Source organism: Ictalurus furcatus, chromosome 20, assembly GCF_023375685.1.
Source record: "Ictalurus furcatus strain D&B chromosome 20, Billie_1.0, whole genome shotgun sequence".
NCBI classification, from domain to species: Eukaryota; Metazoa; Chordata; class Actinopteri; order Siluriformes; family Ictaluridae; genus Ictalurus; species Ictalurus furcatus.
Window position 1 is genome coordinate 13993162 of NC_071274.1, and position 19446 is coordinate 14012607.

Sequence of the window (19446 nt, forward strand, 5' to 3'; positions counted from 1 at the left end):
CAAAAACACACCAGAAACAAATTGCTCCCAGCCCACTGTGTAATTTCCTTGAAAACCACTCCTGATACTGACACTGAAATGTCCCCTTATGAGCCGAAGATGGCTCTGGGTATGTATTTGTAAGTTTTATAGGTCAGGAACAGAGAACAAAGCGGCTGTCAGACCCACTGCAGGCTATAAGCTGAGTGTAATTCACACTCTGGCTGGTTCAGTGTCCAAACACTTGAGACGAGCTTACGCTTACACGGCAGCTACCGCGGCGAGACAGCATTCTGATGAGATGGCAGCACAGCGGAGACATCTTAGTGCATTTAGCTAACCGGTAAAATGAAGGAAGTAGGGAGGGAGTTATGCAGAGCTGAGAAAAGAAGGCGAGAGAGAAAGTGCACCATGGATGCATTTAAATAGATATTTGACTCAACCTTTGTGTTGGTTTGGCAGTAAAGCACTAAAGAAAACAATGATTGTGACAAAGAGAATAACCCATACATGTTCTTCTAAACTGTAGAACCTACAGAACCTTGCTACTAAAATGGCTACATTTCTTCCAGTTAACAGAAGACAAAATGCTATTGGTACAAAAATTGTCACCACTTATCACACAGCGTTCATAGTGGTTACAAATTTATAACACTTCTTATGACTTGATTTGTATGTTTTAGTCACCAATGTTTATTAATTTAATTTGCTCCCTGCATAATGCATCATTTGAGATTTAGCCAATAGAAAATGCTCAATCCTTTATATTGTTGTTGTACAGCAACATTTGACCTCATTTATAAAGCTGGATACAAACAGATTTATTCATAAATCCTATGAACATTTACACAAGAAATTTGGTATTCATGGAAATCGCTTACATAAATAATGCACATGGATGATGCTGTCATGTTTAAATAGCTTGGTTCAATTATACACAAATTCAATGAATATTTTGTGAAACCCAGCCATTTCATATTCAAGGCATTAACTAAGGAAATATTAAAAAGTAAAAAAATAAAGAAAGGAAGCCAATGTGTTAGATAAGACCAATCATTCAATGAAGAATGCTGCTGTATAAAAGGAAAATTAACTGCTATGAGTTGGATACGTTTTCCACAGCATCTTCTTTTAATGTTTTAAAAATTCTTCTTTTTGTTTTAAAAATTCAAACAATTTATTAGAGCCAGCACTATGTGACCCATAAGTCTGGTATGTCTCAAGCTGCAAAGTCTCATATACTCCCTAGCGTGCCATCATCTGGCTTACTTTGACACTTCCTGCTTTTCCAACAAAAGCCACTCTAGGCCTTTTCCGCCATCAGGGAGGGCGCATTGGCACATTCTGTCAGAGAATCATAGAGACACTTTCCTTTGAATGAAAAAAGCAGTTTCCCTGTGTGATGCACTTGGTGTCCATGATCTCCTGGGTAAAGCATATATATATATATATATATATATATATATATATATATATATATATATATATATATATATATATATATATATCCATTTTCATCTTCTCACCTTACCTGATTCACATCTACTTTGCCTTTTCTGTCATTCAGCTGCAGATTTTGGGCTTTTCAATGGGTTGTTATGCTATTAAATTATATATAGTTTTATTGGCATAGATGTGAGCCAAAATAACTTTCACTTCTACCTATGAGAATGTCATTTTTGTTCTGTGAGCTTTGCCTTTTATGGAGTTTTGTGGGCGTCACCAAATGCAAATCAGCTATTCCATGTACACAATGTCCTACAATTTACATGTGATGTATCGTACTTTCCATAAATATTAAAGTATTGGCAGCCTTGACTGCGTTTGGCTGTGCATGCTACCATTAAAGCAAACACTGTGTTTTGTGCTTAATAGTTCAGCCTGTGAAGTAGATACAGTATGTTGTGACAGCAGTCAAATGTTAATGTCAATTGTGAAAAGCCTGGTTTTATTTCAAACATATTGCAGTATTTAACTATTCATATTCTGACGATCTCGCCTGCAGATGGCGCTGCGGTGGCGACGTGCACGGAGAGCCGGAGGGCGTGCGCATGGACGATAGGGACTTTGTTTACAATGGACAAGTGCACCTGTTTTGGTTTCTGTTCTGTCCCCTCCCTGTTTAGTTATTGGCGGAGGTGCGAGGGTGTGTTTAGATTGTTTCCAGCTGCCTGAGTTCACGTTTGATTGCGTTTGTTATTTAAACCCCTTGTGTTGCTGCGCACGTCGTGCAGTATTATTTACGTTAACCAGCCAACGAAGTCTGAGTATTGTATATGCGTTTCACTAAACAAGTCTACAGTTATGTTCATGCTAACTACCTTGATGCTAAGCGGTCGTGTGTTCATGTCCTGTTTATTGGTATATGCCTTGACTCAAGTTTCCTGTTGTGTTCTCGAATTGCGCTTCATGTGTAAGACCGCGGTTTTTGTTCGTTGACTTTGTATGAATAAAGACAGTCATCTGAACTTGCTTTCCGCTTCCACGCCCGTTTCGTAACACATACATCCTGAGAAATCCTCATAGATCATACATCCAGAGAAAGTGCTTTGTTATAGGAAACCAGCATGTGCAGCTAGGATATAAAAATTAGATACTATTATATCCAGTGCAGGAGTGATGTAGCCATATTTTCGTTTCAAGGTGGTAACGTCACTGCACTATTAAACTGATAAGTGCAACATTTCTTTGACAGACAGCAATAGAAGTCAAGGTGGGATTCAGAAATTGTCATTTACCATCAATAAGTCTTGTACTATTACGTATAGGAACTCAAATGCCTTTATAACAGTTCCACTAAACAATTATTAAAATAACATGTAAGTAGCAGGGCACGGTAGCGTAGTGGTTTGCAAGTTTGCCTCACAACTTCAGGGTTAAGGGTACGATTCCTGCCGCAGCCCTGTGTGTATGGAGTTTGCATCTTCTCCCTGTGCTTTGGGGGTTTCTTCCGGGTACTCCAGTTTCCTCCCCTAGTCCAAAGACATGCATAGTAGGCTGACTGGCATCCAAAAAGTGTCCATAGTGTATGAATGGTTGTGTGATTGTGGCCTGCGATGGACTGGCACCCAGTCCAGGTTGTGCCCCATGCTCCAGTTCCCTGCGACCCAGTAATGATAAGCAGTACAGAAAATGGATTGATGGATGCTAGCAAATAACACCCTGTAGTAAACTTCTAGTACTTTCAGCTTTTACAAAGAAATGGGAAAAAGAATTATTGCTAGTTAACAGTTAAATCTGTTTCTCATCATAGCTGGTGATAGCCAGTAAAATGTTATTGATGTGATTAAGCAAACAAAGGCACAAATTTGTTTGATGCTTGGAATGTTTGAACATGGTGGAAATTGTAATGATGACTTTGTTGACTGTTTATGAACATCATTATACAATAACTGGACAGAACAATGATATTTAAGAGATGGACAGCCACTCCTGTCAGCAAAAAATATGAAAAAGATATTACATGGTCTATTTCCAACTGTCCAGTTTTAGTAAACTTGTGCCCACGGTAGCCTCAGATTCCTCTTCTTGGCTGATGGTAATCATCTACTACTAACATTCTATGTATAGTAATTTTTCATTTTGCTTTTTTGTCACTGACATTTAGCTTAATTTGTCATTTCTCAAGCTAATCATTCAGAATCATGATGATTCTGTGTCCACTGCATTCAACCAATCTAAAATTTATACTATTTTTAGCTGCACCCCTATGTCCATATTCTTTCCTTTTGGTTCTCTGAGAAGACCTGCTACCCATACCATATCAATACCATCATCAAGGATAATGTGGGACTGGATGTGTGCAGGAGTTTGTTATAAAGAGGTCAGTGCTCTACAGGCCACAGATATCAGTGCCACAATCAGACTGTAATCATGCCTGGAAGGTGCTCAGCGTCCGATTAGCAGTCTAACACGGCCCTCTGAGGGTGATTCACTAAACGACTAAATGTCTGGCCCAAATGATTCAGTAGCTTCGTTTTGTGTGTGCGTGCGTAATGCAGAGAGATCGCATAGATATGGTGAGCGTCAACAATGCAGGAAGGTCATCACTATCAGCAGCAATCACCTTAAACATAAACACACACACACACACACACACACACACACACACACACACGCATACACACACACACACATTTAGACAATAAGGTGCCATAAATGTGATTTTCTATGACAGTAGGAACAACCTGTGGCATATCTGTGGCAAACAATGATGCTGCATATTTGAGTAAGGGAAAAAAAGGAAAAAAGGAGACGAGCAAGACTAATCTCTTTAACATTGACATGACTATGATGGAGTATTAACTGGATGCTAACGCAGGTGGATTTAACACACAATAAACTCACAATGCTACTTGCCAAGTGAGTCGCTGTCAGTGTGTTTTGCCTTGATTGGCTTATAATGAAAAGTGCTTACCTCACTGCCCTCACAATAACCATCTGACACCAGAATTGTTCAGACTACATACTCCTACACACCTCCTATCTGTCTCTCTTTCTGTCCTTCTCTCTGTCTCCAAATCCCAAGGCTTTGCTCATGCTCTCGTATGTTTGGATTATGATTGTGTAAAGAGCCTCCTGAGACCTAGAATAAAACTGATCAGTATCAAAGCATGTGTGCATATTGTTCTGTACCCATGTGTGTGTGTGTGTGTGTGTGTGTGTGTGTGTGTGTGTGTGTGTATTCTGTTTGTGTGCGTTTAGGGTTGTGGGTCTCTCAGTTCAGCTCAGCTCAGCTCATCCCTGGATAACTAGGAGAAAATTGGCCCGAGGAAGATTATGCTCTATCTGCTGCTACAAGGCATCCACTGCAGACCAATGCACAGAGGCAATTTGGCTCTCGGCAGCATCGGGAAATTGCAGAGCATATAAGATTTCATAGTGTTTCATCCCATCAAATATTCAGCAACCCCAAATCGTTGATTGGCCTCAAAGCCATATGCTAATGGTGGTACTATTTCAGATGTGAAATTCCTGGCTCAGATGTTTTGCTTTTCTAATTATCGAGCAGCAATGAAAATAAAAACCAAATGGACACAAATCCAGTCTCATAAACTTTAATATCACTTTACTTAAGGAGTTCATATAGCTACATGACACCTATGTAAGCTCTTCATGATAACCAAGATAATCCTACATCAACTCTTATATTATAGATTATACTAATTGCTTTTTGTCAATTTTGATTGACATAAGGTTGTGGGGGCATGGTGGCGTAGTGGTCAACACGTTTGCCTCACACCTCTGGGGTTAAGGATGTGGGAGACACCCTGTGTGCTGCAGGGGTTTCCTCCAGATATTCCAGTTTTGTCCACCAGTCCAAAGACGTATCGTAGGCTGATTCGCATCTCTAAATTGTCCGTAGTGTCTGAATGTGTGTGTGATTGTACCCTGCAATGGGTTGGCACCCATATAAGGGTGTCCCCTGCCTTGTGCATCAAGTTCCTTGGGATAGGCTCCAGGCTTCTCACAAATCTGTGTAGGATAAGCAGTACAGAAAATGGATGGATGGACATATCACCTGAACCAAACCTTAGCACAACCAGAGGCGTAGCTACAGGGTAGGCAAGGAAGCCCCCTTAAGGCTGACACTTCCATAAAAATTGCAGAACTCACTTTAAACCTCCAATGGGTGATCTACGATGCTATAAAAGGTACCCTCCTAAAGGGGGGCCCATTTCACTGTTAAGTTTGACTTGCATACATTTATTTTGAATGTCAAAATGAAGAAAACTTACCTGTCTGGAAACCAGAAAAGACAAAGAAAACAGTAAGAAGAAGAGAAAAAGAGGAAGCAGAACTGTGTTAATACTGAAGTTAATCTAATAATTAAATAATTAAGCATAACAATTGTAGGTAAAGGGATGAAAGCAAGCAGCTAGCTAGGAGTTGGCATTCCATTTGGAGCATGTAAATGTTAATTATCTAGCTAGTTATTATTATTTTTTTTGGTACTTTCAAAAAACAGAATGTTAATTTAGGGGTGGGGGTGGGGGATGGGGGGGTGTAGTAGATGTTGTAAGATTTCATCCTACAACTCAAAGCATATTTTTGGTCCCATGGGATGAAAGTATGACATGCGTGATTCAGAGTATAGTTCACTCAATCTAGATTCCTCAAATTAAAGCTGACCTTGTTTATCAGACATTGTTTCAAATGCAATATACTGTAGTGCAAATCTGTACAATTTGTTGCTTTATAATTACTTTATAATTATAATCATTATAATGAACTCTGCATGTGTGTTTGTGTGACTGTTTTATATTTGAGAATGTGTTGTGTGTGTGTGTGTGTGTATGTGTGAGAGAGAGAGAGGGAGAGAGAGAGAGAGAGAGAGCACAGCTGTGCATAGTGCAGAGTCAGTTGAAGGCAGTGGCTGCAGCTAGAGGATTAGCAAAGCAATTACAGTGGCTTAAAGTCTGTTTACTGCATCTGTACCTGCAGCTCCGTGGTGTGTGTGTATGTGTGTGAGAGCATTTTGTGGGCTTAGCAAGGGTGTGCACTTGGAGGAACTCTCTCGCTGAGAACTATAGAGCTACGTATAGATAGTATCCAGACAGTGGCTCAGACTGGGCTGATTCATGTCACACTGGTATAAATTCAGTTCAGTAGTGTGTGTGTGTGTGTGTGTGTGTGTGTGTGTGTGTGTGTGCGTGTGTGTTTTAGAGAGAGAAAGAAATGATGCATTGCAGTAGAAAATAACTCATTTATGGCAATATTTTTTCAAACACATTCACATTTTCTTCTCCTATTACATCTCTAACCAGGTAACTGAGCCTGAGCACTGACATCACTGAAGTCCACTCAAGCTCACATCCACCAGATTAGAACCATACCATGAGAAATGACTTGATGGCTAAATCCACCACTTTTTAAATAGAGTTATCATTTTAAATAAACTGTTACTTTGCCAGACGCCTTTTCCAGTGTATCCAAATGCTGGAACTCATATACACTCACTGGCCACTTTATTTGAAGCACCTGTACACCTGATCATTCATGCAATAATCCAATCCGCCAATCATGTGGCAGCAACACAATGCATAAAATCATGCAGACACAGGTCAAGAGCTTCAGTTATTGTTCACATCAAACAATAGGATGGTAAAAAATTAAATCCTAGTGACTTTGACTGTGGCATAGGGGTTGGTGCCAGGTTTAGTTTGAACATTTCTGAAACTGTGGCACTCCTGGGGTTTTTACACACAGCAGTCTCTAGAGTTTATATTTTAAAAAATGGTGTGAAAAACAAAAAAATATCCAGTTCTATGAGTGGAAACACCTTGTTGATGAGAGAGGTCAGAGACCAATAACCAGACTTCTTCAACCTGACAGGATTTGAATAAGTCACAGTAACTTAAATAACCACTCCTTAGAACCATGGTGAGCAGAAAAGCATCTCAGTGTACCCTTCTGTCCTTGGCTGACTTCTGCTGTTGTAGTACATCCACTCCAAACTTTGCTGTGTTGTACATTCTGAGATGCTTTTCTGTTCACCACTGTTGTAAAGAGTGCTATATTTGAGCAAATGCCCCAGCTAATGAAACAGTTGATGTAATCTCTTTTCCCCCAAACCTTTGGTGATATACAGTATAAACATCCATCCATCCATCCATATTCTGTACTATTTCTCCTACACAGGGTTGCGAGGAGCCTGGAGCCTATTCCAGGGGACTCAGGGTTCAATCGCACACACATTCACATGACCATTCTAACACTACAGGCAATTTTTTAGAGATGCCAATCAGCACACCAGGCATGTCTTTGGAGGAAACCAGAGTACCTGGAGGAAACCCCCAAAGCATGGGGAGAACAATGCAAACTCCACGCACACCAGGAAGAGATGGGAATCGAACCCCAACCCTGGAGGTGTGAGGCAAACATGCTCACCACTAAGCCACCATATCCCCCAGTATGAACATATACATCATAAACACAATAAGTGGTTCGGCTGTCGTTAGGCAGTGAATTTTGTACATCACATTATTTCAGCATCAGTCCTGGAGATCCTAATGTGTATTTTATATTATATGTTGATTATTATTATTTTTGCACACTCATGATCAAATCCTTCACAAGCTGGGTCAGGTGTGAAGTGTCAAAGGTGTTAAATCTATTATTGGTGATCAAAAAGATCTCAAATTTTATATTTGTTTGATTGAAATTGATAGTTCACATAGGAATGTTAAAACAATTTTTTTTAAAAAAAAACTTGTACTAAAGTTGTTGTTTGTTATTTTTAATGAGATATTGCGATATCAGATTTCCTTCTGGCAATACAACAAGCAAGTACAAGAAAGAATTTCTGTTATTGCAGGGTTGAATGGAATTTCCATTAAAGAGAAAGATGTTCATAGTGGAAGTGGATTTTGTAATTCTGTAGCACATTGAACAAATCAATACAAAAGATATCTTTAAAAAAAAAAAGATATCTAATCATAGAGGGAGAGGGGAAATAAATCTGCAGGGACTGTAAGTTTATAAGAGAGTTTAAATGGTTTTTGGATGAGAGTAGAGGCTTATTTCCTTGAAACCCTTCCAAACAACTTGCGGTGATTGTAGGTGACTTTGGATTGTATTTTTGGAGACTTTCTGACCCCAAGACACAACTAACTTCTACAATTCTCCAGTTGTGATCCTTGGAGATTTTTTGGCCACTCGAACCATCCTCTTCACAGTGCTTTGAGACAATACAGACACATCCAATTCAAGGCTGATTCATAACACTGCTTGACTGGAACTTCTTCATTATTGCCCTGATGGTGGGAGTGGCCATTTTCAATGTTTGTGCTATTTTCTTATAGCCACTTCCCATTTTGTGAAGCTCAACAACCTTTTGCTGCACATCACAGCTATATTCCTTGGTCTTATCCACTGTTATGAAGGACTAAGGGAATGTGGCCTATGTGTTACCTCATATTTATATCCTTGTGAAAAACAAAGTCATGGTTGAATAATTTCCTGTTCCTAGACACCCAGGTGTACTAAATAAAAAAAAAAAAATCAATAGGAATATACTTAAAATATATTTTTCTCATATGAATTCATGGGGTGCCAATAATTGTTGCAGACCTATATTTAACAACAATTTTTTTTTTTTATTGATAAAGCTGTGTTGTGTTTGCAATTATTTGAACAAAATATCAAAAGGTTAAACAATAAAGACAATTTTTCACAGCCTTCTTTTTTACCAAGGGTGCCAATATTAGTTGAGGGCACTGTATATGTCAGAGATTTCTCTTCACACTGAGTGCCGGAGCGAGCAGTGACAAAGCATGACAGTGCACGCTTCCGGAGTGTCAGACTTTGTTTACCGTGACACGTGTCTCCTCCCCGTAATGTTATTGGTTGTTTCCTAATGTGTCTCAGCTGTTCTGTGTTATGCTCTTTGATTAGTTTGCATATTTAAACCCCTGTGTGTCTTTGTCTTTCCGTGTGAAATATTGCATTTTTTTGTTTTGTCGCCAGAGCTATTCCAAGCCATTCTTTGTCCTTGTTTTCTCAGTTTTCTGATCCCGTCCGTAGTTTGTCTTTTTTGAACTTAGCCTTGCCTCATTTGTGTTGTTTGTTGATTGCCCGACCCACACCTGTTTTTGACCACGTCTTTGCATATCGTTTGGATTTGTCTGCCTACCTCAAATAAAAGCTTTAACTGCACTTGCACCAGTTTCCACGCTGATTACATGGCTCGCTCTCTCTCTCTCTCTCTCTCTCTCTCTCTCTCTCTCTCTCTATATATATATATATATATGTACATATGTGTGTGTGTGTGTGTGTGTGTATATATATATATATATATATATATATATATATATATATATATATATATATAATTATCTCTGAATCCCCAAAACAGTGGAAATTTCTAAGGGAATAATTTGGGCTGTGATGAACGCTCCAGGCTATTTACGCTGGACTCAGTGACTCGGTCTCCCATGGAGAGAAATGGAGGGAGACCAGAGAGAAGCATATGGCCCTCCAGGGACAAAAAGTGTGTGAGAGAGAGAGAAAGAGAGAGAGAGATGGCTTTAAAGAATGAGAGAGCATCAATCAGTGTGGTGGAAGTGAGAAAAGGGATAGAAATGGAAGTATAAAGGGGTGTCTGTGTGTGTGTGTGAGTGTGTGTGTGTGCGTGTGTGCTGGTGCATCAGGCCGATGGTTGGATAGTGCTAAGCCGAGTAGTCAGGCTCCAGAACCCTGCTGATACACTTTCTGCTCCCCTATCCATCACTGCCCTAATCAGGCTCGTTTCAGAAGTTCTCTCTCTCTCTCTCATACATACACACACACACACACACACACACACACACACAGAGACACACAACCTTATCACAGCAGGCCCTACGAAGAAAGGGAGAAAGGGTATATACCGGGCTCTAGGTATTTGTGAAAAAGGACAGTGTGTAAGGGAGAATGAAAGATGGAGGAAGCTAGATTGCCAGTTCCATTGTTTTCCCATATAATAATAATAATAATAATAATAATAATAATAATAATAAATAAATTTTATTTGTATGGCATCTTTCTCAAACCCAAGGTCACTTTACATCAGGATAATAATAATAAAAAATCTTAAAGTAACACACAAAGAATCAGAAAAGTCACAGGACAGTTAACAGAGTGAGGTGAAGGATGAAGTGATGGAAAGTATATTGTGAAATGGGCTGGAGCTACTCATTTACAATCAGGGAGTTATAACACTGAGTGGCGTGATGCGTTTGGAGTTGTGTTTTGAAGCAGAAAATGGAGGAGATTTCTCAAAGGCTCTGAGGAAGTGAATTCCATAACTTGGACACAGCGACACTGATGGACCTACTGCCCATAATTGTTTTACAGTCACTGGATTAAATCAGTGTTTTTTCAGCTATATCTTCTTTAACTGCTTCATCCTGGTCAGGCTTGCTGTGGCTGTGCATCTGGAGCCAATCCCAGGAACACTTGGGCGTGAGGAGGGAATACACCCAAACAGGGAACTCAGTCTATCACAGAGCAAAGTGCATACACATATTCACAGCTAAAGGCAATTTGGTGTAGCCAGTACACCTACCAGCATGTTTTTGTACAGTGGGAGGCAACCGGAAGAAACTCATGCAAACATGAGACGAACACGTGTTCCCGAGATTACGATCGAACCAGGGAGACTGGGTTATTATAATATACTGTACTTGTGATTGTGAGCTTACATACAGGGTTTAGGTAGGTCATCTTTTGAGTTTTAAGGACCTTTGGATTGTTTTTCTCACTCAGACCTGGCAATCCTTGTACGGAGAATAAGTGGGAAGAGACTTCAAGCGAGTCAACAGAGAGAATGAAAATTCCTGCAAACAATTAGGTCTCATAAATAAATAAAACCTAATGATTCAATGAAAGACAAAACACAATGACACACTGCAGTTTCCTCAGAGGGTGAATAAAATCAAGCAACATGCTCAATAACTCAGCACCACCTGAAAAACTAATTCGAACACAATCTATATGTATTCATGGGAACCGAAGGCTAAAGCCCATACTGTGACTTCTTCTCTATTGTACATCAATACAGCATTCATTTCAATCCTATTAGCACTGACGGCAAATTAGCATTCAGCTCTGTGTTCAAAGCTTTCATATCAATACAGCATTCATGCGTTTTCAATTTCAATATAGTATTTCTCCCTATTTCATACTGCTCAAATCAGAGAGTCTTGGAGTCTTATAGGAAAATTAAATATTGTGTCCTCGATTATGTACTGAGAACACAATAACAAGTGTAGCTAGTCTTGTTAGTGGATTCTTGCAACGAATAGTTGTACACCATGTTACATACCAACCTACTTAGATCCACCTGACTTGCATATCAAAGCTGTCCCTCTGGGCACAAGCAAGAGTCAAAAAGAATTTCTGTTGTGTATGCGTTATCATTTTCATCATGTGCCTACACCAATCTTGGCAGCCCTGCAGCATTGCAGTAACGGCTTCAATCTTTCATTCACAACCAAGAAAGAGAGAGAGAGAGAGAGAGAGAGAGAGAGAGAGAGAACTGTCCAGTTTTCCATGAAAGAAGATTACAAAAAAAAAGAGAGATGTTTTTTTCTTGGCCTACATAACATGCTCCATTTCCTTCCCTCCCCAGTGGCTACTAAGCACATGTGGGAGGAGCTAATGTAACAGCAGAGTGTATCAATCACTCCTCACCAACTAATCACTTTCCATCAAACAAGGGAAACAGGTGTTTATATGTGTTTAGATATTTGTAAATTAATTTGCTATCACACCAATACGTCCATGTCTCTCAGGATTTGAGTCTCCAGAAAGACATAGGTAATATTCTGGTTTTGTACTAATACTTTGACGAACACAAATCTCCAACTACTCCTCCCTCGTTGATCTTCCAGATGCTTTGGCAAGTATATGACCCACTTCTGCAAAGAGTTGCTCCAGAGGCGGGTGCTACTCGATCACGCTAATGACACAAGGCTCTAAGTGACCTACATGTGGGCTGTGGGCTGTGGCACACTGCCAGTGGTGCCTTTCAATAAAGCAAAGCGATGTTTTAAACCAACATTTTAATCAAGTCCGCAGGGATATGCCTTCCAGTTCACATCTTACTTTTTAATGTCTTTATGTTTGGTACAGTGAAACCCTCAGGACAAAGTCTCAACATTCCTCTACTACCAAAGTTCTCGATTTAGACCTCTGGGACTCACTAGCAGTCCACATGTTTGTCCTTATATCCTTATGATTTGTCTAGTGTAACCATAAGAACTAGCAGACCTCAGGGATATGCCATTTATTCCAAATATTTGTCATGTCTTCATATTGTGTACAGTGTAACCTTCAATGTAAATCATTACCTAGTGTGTACAAGTTCTCACTAGAACTCTGTCCCCAAGTTTCATCATTCCTCTATTAGCAAAGTTCTCAATTCAGACCTCCGGGACTCACAAGCAGTCCAAATGTTTGTCTTTAGGTTTTGTATAGTGCAAACTGTTTTAACCAACAATCTTAATCCAAACCCCAGGGATTTGCCATTTATTCTACATTTTCTTCTAATGTTTTTAAGTTGTGTACAGTGTAACCCTCAATAAAAACCATCAGCTAGCTTCTACTAGTAGTACAAATTCTTACTAGGACTATATCATTAGTACCAAAGTTCTCAATCCAGCTGTCAGGGAATACCATCCACCAATAGCTCCACAGATATTTGAAACAATTTACTAATGAACAGCCTTAACATTCATTTTTCTTCATTAGCATTAAACACATTTCATATGAATGGACTTTTTATGTGTGCTGAATCTTTGTGTTTACACATTTCCTGCTTTATAAAGTTGAAGTCTTGTTTAATGTATTCAAGATTATACATGTTTATTCATTTCCAAGTAAACTTCAGCCAGGTCATGAGCATCCTACAGCTCTCAATGTATCCTAGCAGCTAGAACAAACAGGGTTCTTGAGTAGCACAACCAGCTAAGACGCTGCTTCTCCAAATGTAGACCTGGGTTCTGTTGTTGTAAATTGGATTTGATGCCCAGTCATGAAAAGACTATGCACTACTGGGAGTTGAGCCAAATGGGACCCTAGGAGAATGTATGGTTTCCATGAAGGCTTTCAGTCAATCAGGTCGTTGAATTACCTAGTGATAGTCAAAGGACTAGACAAGTGGTCCAATTTTGAAGATATTTTACCATTTATAAAGGAGTGGGTGTGTCATTAGTTCAGTACTGATGACGCTCCCAAGTGACCAAGACTTTATCCAATGCTTTCACTTACTTCTCCTAAAATATGTTTTGCAGTATATAACATAGGTAAGCTACAGTAGGTCAGGGGTGGACAACTCACACAACAGTATGTATCCATAGAGCAAATATCTTTTGTGTTATGCAAGAAGAGATTACCATGGCAAAATAACCAACATATTGGTGAACGACTTGCAGATTTTTTGTCAAAGGCTCAAACATGATGTGATACTTCAGAATCTTTGATAGAAGAGGGTAATGAAATGGCTAAACAGGGCTCTCCTCTCCCTAGGAATTAAGTTAGTTTCCATTAGTCTGTATTAATACACTTAACTATATAACTTGCTAACTGTATTCACTAGCTAACACTTTTTAAACCAGTGAATTAGGTTTCTGGGCAACCAAAACATGTGACTGGTGAGCACACTGGAGTTTTCACCTGCCCAGTCCACTTATGTAATCAATATTCTTTGATTACCTGATTTGGAACTGGGTGGATTGAACATATCTGCCTATCTACCATATCTACCTATCAGAATAGGAGTCATTGCTTACTGGGTTGAGAACTGCTAGTTATTATTAACACCTCTAAAGAAACTTTGTGTAAGCCATCAGCATCTGAAAACCGGTGGTGGCAGGAAGTAATTGGAAGAATCCAATGATAGTGGAAAATACTCTTGCAAGCCAGAATCGTCCAGGTTGAAACTGGCACTGTGCAGTGGTTCCTAGTCCTTTATTATTTTCCCAGCACTAATCTGATCCAGATAATCAACTAATTCATTATGCAAATTCCATGTTAGAGTAAAGGTAAACAAAACATCTTGTCCCCAGGACTAGAATCAGGAGCCAGTGGTATTCCAGGGACCCATTTATTTTTAGTAAGCAGCATTCTTATGTAAATGTGTATGTTTTTGGACTCACTAGTGCAGGGCATGTCTGGCAGGTCTCCATCTGCTCTGTAGTAGCCGTTCCTGCAGACGCAAATAGTGGAGGCCTCAGATGTGGACCTGCTGTTGGGTGGACATTGCAAACAGAGCCCTGTGCCCTGCATGGACTTAAATGTACCAGGAGGACAAGCTGTGGAGAAAAAAGAGAGAAAATGTAGTTCTTAGATCATAACCAACACAGCTGAAAATTGCTGAAAAAATACTTTCATTCTCACCACTGAAAAACACATAAAGAGAAAGCTATGCTAAGAAAAATAACACAGTAAAGCCATACTTTGCTATGTTGCGCTAGATCGTAAAACTAAGTCAATCATAGCCTCTACACTATAGCCTAATGGATGAAAGGAACATTTATTATTTAACCCTGAATAATCCTCTTTAGACACCATTTACGTCCAGTTCTCCAAAAGCTAGCCTATAAATCTAAGCAGGGCGGTATCATATGGATCCATATAACCACAGCTGCTCTTGCTTGAGGTGTTTTTTATAACATATCACAGCCACAATGGGCATAACTGGAAAGAAAAAAAAAAAAACAGACTTACAAGAAGACCCCAAACAGCGATTCATTTTCATGCAATAAATGAATAACACCAGAGTGCACATACTATAGCTAGATGACCCAGCAACATCATTAAATAAACCTTAAACAAAAACCATATATTTTTTATTGTTTAGAGCATGGTATAAGCTTGATTTATGAGTCACAGTGTTGCTGTACGACTCACTGTAGGACGACTCATTTGGGACCGATTTGCCAAAAGCATATAAATCTATGTTTGAAATCAATTTCAGCTGAAATACTTCAGAAGTAAGAGACAATTAAATGAATTCTTTACTATCCCTTGTTAGAATAGACATGTCTGCTTTGTTGTGACTGCTAACCACATAGTTAGGCCAAAATGATGTAACACAATGCCACTATCTGTATCTGTATCTGTGTAATATCCATATGTGTGTCTGGATTTAAACTCAATGTGAGTGTTGATTGAACCTGAAGGTTTTTTTTTTTCTAATTACAAACTGTACTACTATGCCCCGGAAACACTTGAAAACATTGGTTGGGGGGTTGGGTGGTAGAAACAGCAGCACTGTCAGCATGTTCTGTTCCTCAACTACAGCTAAATCATTCAAGTTTATATTTGAGCTTAACTAGAAATGTCAATGAGGCTTTTATTTATTTATTTATTTTAAATAACACTTGTGTACTTATTATTTTTGTTTGTACCTAGAGTGATATTTTCTAAGAAATTTACTTAGCCAAATTTAACCAGCTACAACCCAGGCAGTTATTAAAGATGAATGAATAAATGTTGTAAATGTACATGTGGTCTTTGCTAGTCCTTCAAGCTTCATATCTGACCTCTCATTCCCACTCACATTGACATAAAAACCTTGAGGGGAACCCAGTCATGATGCACCTTTAGTCTCAACCAGATGCCATGTGAACCATAAAATTTAGGCAAGACTTTGCTATCTGACTAGCACCGCAAGCAATCATACATAAGCAGATACCATTCTATTCAATCCCTAGCAGGCAGACTCAAAGTATTGAGCCTATACGAGTGCAAACAGAGATAACAGATTGAACAGCTGATATGACTGAAACACAGGCTAAAGTGATAGCGGCCTCCATGGACCTTGCTGGAATAGATTCGAACACACGGATAGCTTTGCTTGTCAAAGTAAGATAAAAGGATAGACATTAAGGACTAAAGCTTTAAGAGGAAGAGAGATAGAAAAAAATTGAACTAAAAGACACACAAAGAGAGAGAGAGAAAGTGTTTGTAACCGTTTAACTTGCTGCAGTGTGAGGAGCAACTGATTTAGCCAGGAAAGTGGTTTATTTCTTGTCTATATTTGCAGATAATGATGAAACTGAAAATATAGATGTATTGCATTTAGGAAATTATAACAGCAGAACAATTTCATCTGGGTTATTAAAATAAATATTAGCTCCTATCTGCAATTTGGCTCGAATTTAACTAATATTGGAGGTGAGGGAGAATTAGGTGTTCTCCACACAACCGCAAACAGCTGCACTCATATGGAACACTGGCTAATTAATGTGCTATTATGTTGGCAACAAACGACTGTCAAATCCTAATGTCTCCCCAAAACTAAATTTCAGCAATTACCTAGTGATACCGTACCAATATTGTGTATTATTGTGCTGCTACTCATGCATATGAATCACTGCTCATTAATATGCATTACATGGCACAGATGGGAGGGGCGTGTATGATTAATATGTTAATTATATCACTTGGCACATCCATTTGCACATTTGCAAGATCGATTGAGAGAGATAGAGTATAAACAAAAAGCAAAATGAGTGACCGGAAAAAGATGGATCGCAGTCTAACACATCCAACACAGGGAAGGATGAAGGAGTACTGTTCGCATGTTTTAATAAGAGAGGACAGGAAAAACTCATCGCTCTTTCTCAGTCCTGTTGGTGATGGAGAGTTCGAATGCCCTCCCCAAAAGCCTTTTGAGATTTAATTAAACATTTTATGCCTCATTAACACAAAAAGATATGCAGAGTTCTGAGGGCAGATCAAATTTTATTAGACAATTAAATATTTAACTGTCCTTTAGCCCCACTGTGCATAACGCAACTCTATCAACTTCAAGAGCACAAGAAGGCTTTTATATACATCCATTTTCCAGCCTGGTGAACAAAGGAGCTTCAGAACATTATGTGCCATCAAGTACAATAGGCTTAAAAGGCAGGTGAGGAGATGACCTGGAAAAACAGAGCTAGTACTAACAATAATTTCTTTCGGCAAAGGGGATAATAATAATGTAATTTAATTTAAATTAAATGTAATTTAAATTATATTTTTAAAAATTAATTTTGGCTTGGTTTCATTTGTTTGTTAAGACATTTCTGCAATTTGTGGTGCACTGTTTGTTTGGTTATTACAAATAAATTTACAATTTCATTACAGTGCAAATGTTTGAGCACCCGTCCTTCACAACCATAAATCACATCTGCAAACCATCTACTTTAGTCATCTATCAGCCTTTCTATCCTTTTAGGAATGTTTCCCACACTTCTTTGCAAAATGTTTTTATTTCAGAACGATTGTTAGATCCACCTGCAAGCACTGCCTGACTGAACTTGTTACAAATGTGTTTAGTACATCTAATACAGTATATACATTTAGAAATTCTATTTATAAAGTCCTGACAACTTAATGCTTCAACTATATATAGCGAGAGAGAGAGAGAGAGAGAGAGAGAGAGAGAGAGAGAGCGAGAGAGAGAACCTAATGCTTATTACCCAGACCAGTCACTTTTCCTATGCACATCAAGGAAGGAAGTTCTAGTCATCGTAATCATACATAGCAGTCAAATACAATCATGCAGTATATACAGAGATAGAAACTGAATGAAAAGGTAATAAAAGAAAAAAAAGGTCACTTTCAAATACAAGCTACTCAAATTCTTCCAGTAGAAGAAAAAAAAATAATAATGCATTAGCTGCAGTATTTAGGTATATCTACTTAAAACTTTATATTTAATTATTTAGTTATTTAATATTTAGTTATTGAAACTACTAGAATACACTTTATCAAAACAAGGTAGAAATAATTTTTTTCTCTGAATTCTTTGCTAATTAAAAGCCAGGCTAGCACATTCCTAAAATATCACATACTGTATAGTATTTTATTATATGCCATATATTGGTAGGCCTACAAGTACAGTATAACATAATATACAAGTGTAGTATAACATCTACATCAGTTTCAGTTTTTATTTTGAATTGCAGTATAATATTCATTTTGGTAACACTTGAGTTGAGTTTAAGCGACTACCTACAATAGACAAGTCCTTTGTAACATCATGACAGTAATCCATCTGACATTCTAACGTGTGTCAGCCAGGAAAGTGTCATAATGCCATTATGTCAACAAAAATTTATCACTTGACTTATGTGTTGACATCTAAATGACAGTTTTTGTGACAGCTGACATTGAATAAGTCTTTAAAAATATTTATTTAGGTTTAAAGTTGCCATTAAGTGCTTATGTAGCCCTTTGAACACTTTTATCATAAGGGGCTATGTTATTGCACCTTCATGTCCTATAAGGCAGGATTTACGTCCCTTCTTTGTCTGCACTGTATGTTCAATCCATTATTTTCTCCACATTATCCCAGTGAAAGTGTACATGCACACTGCACTCTGCGCAAATATCAACCTCGGCTCCCACTCAGGATGACATGCACACTGCCCACAGCATTTGCCATCTGAGGTGTTCCGTCTACAATGTGATTTCAAATATATAGTGTTTTTATTCTGATTACCTTGCTACCTATATGGGCGAGTTAACAACAGCAGATGTTATTTTAATCTTTTTAATGCAAGAGCGCTGAAAGTTTGGGAAACCTTCTGCTACACAATATTTCTTTTAGTTTTTTTTACTTTTACAATCCTGTAGATTGGAGGCTTACATTACAGAAAACCGAGGTACTGCAATAAATCATTGTTCATGCATGAAATTTAAGAGCAAAATATGACAGACCTCCCGAGTCACAATTGGTCAGCACTACACCTAATTTGCATAACATTGAATCTACCTCAGTGTTTTTCGCAGTGCTGTGAGACAGCGAGATCTCATCACTCACTATCCCACAATCCTTTGGTCATTTTTACTCCCAGTTAATGATGAACGGGTACAAAATATTGGATGGCCGATTCACAGTCAGTGTGCATGTACTGTAACTCAACACTGTGGAACTCATGGAGAGAAAAAGAAACAGCGAAACGGAAGTGAGAATAACAAGCAAAAATT

The 19446-nt window shown here is 38.6% G+C and overlaps 1 protein-coding gene across 2 annotated transcripts in view; it reads right to left on the reverse strand.

Annotated features, from left to right (window-relative positions):
• Positions 1-19446, reverse strand: part of LOC128624479 (ephrin type-B receptor 1-B) — a 404526-nt gene that overhangs the window by 151337 nt on the left and 233743 nt on the right. For both annotated transcript variants that reach the window (XM_053652162.1, XM_053652161.1), the window contains exon 4: positions 14619-14774. In XM_053652162.1, coding sequence (XP_053508137.1) covers positions 14619-14774 — 156 coding nt within the window. The remainder of the gene's footprint in view (positions 1-14618; positions 14775-19446) is intronic.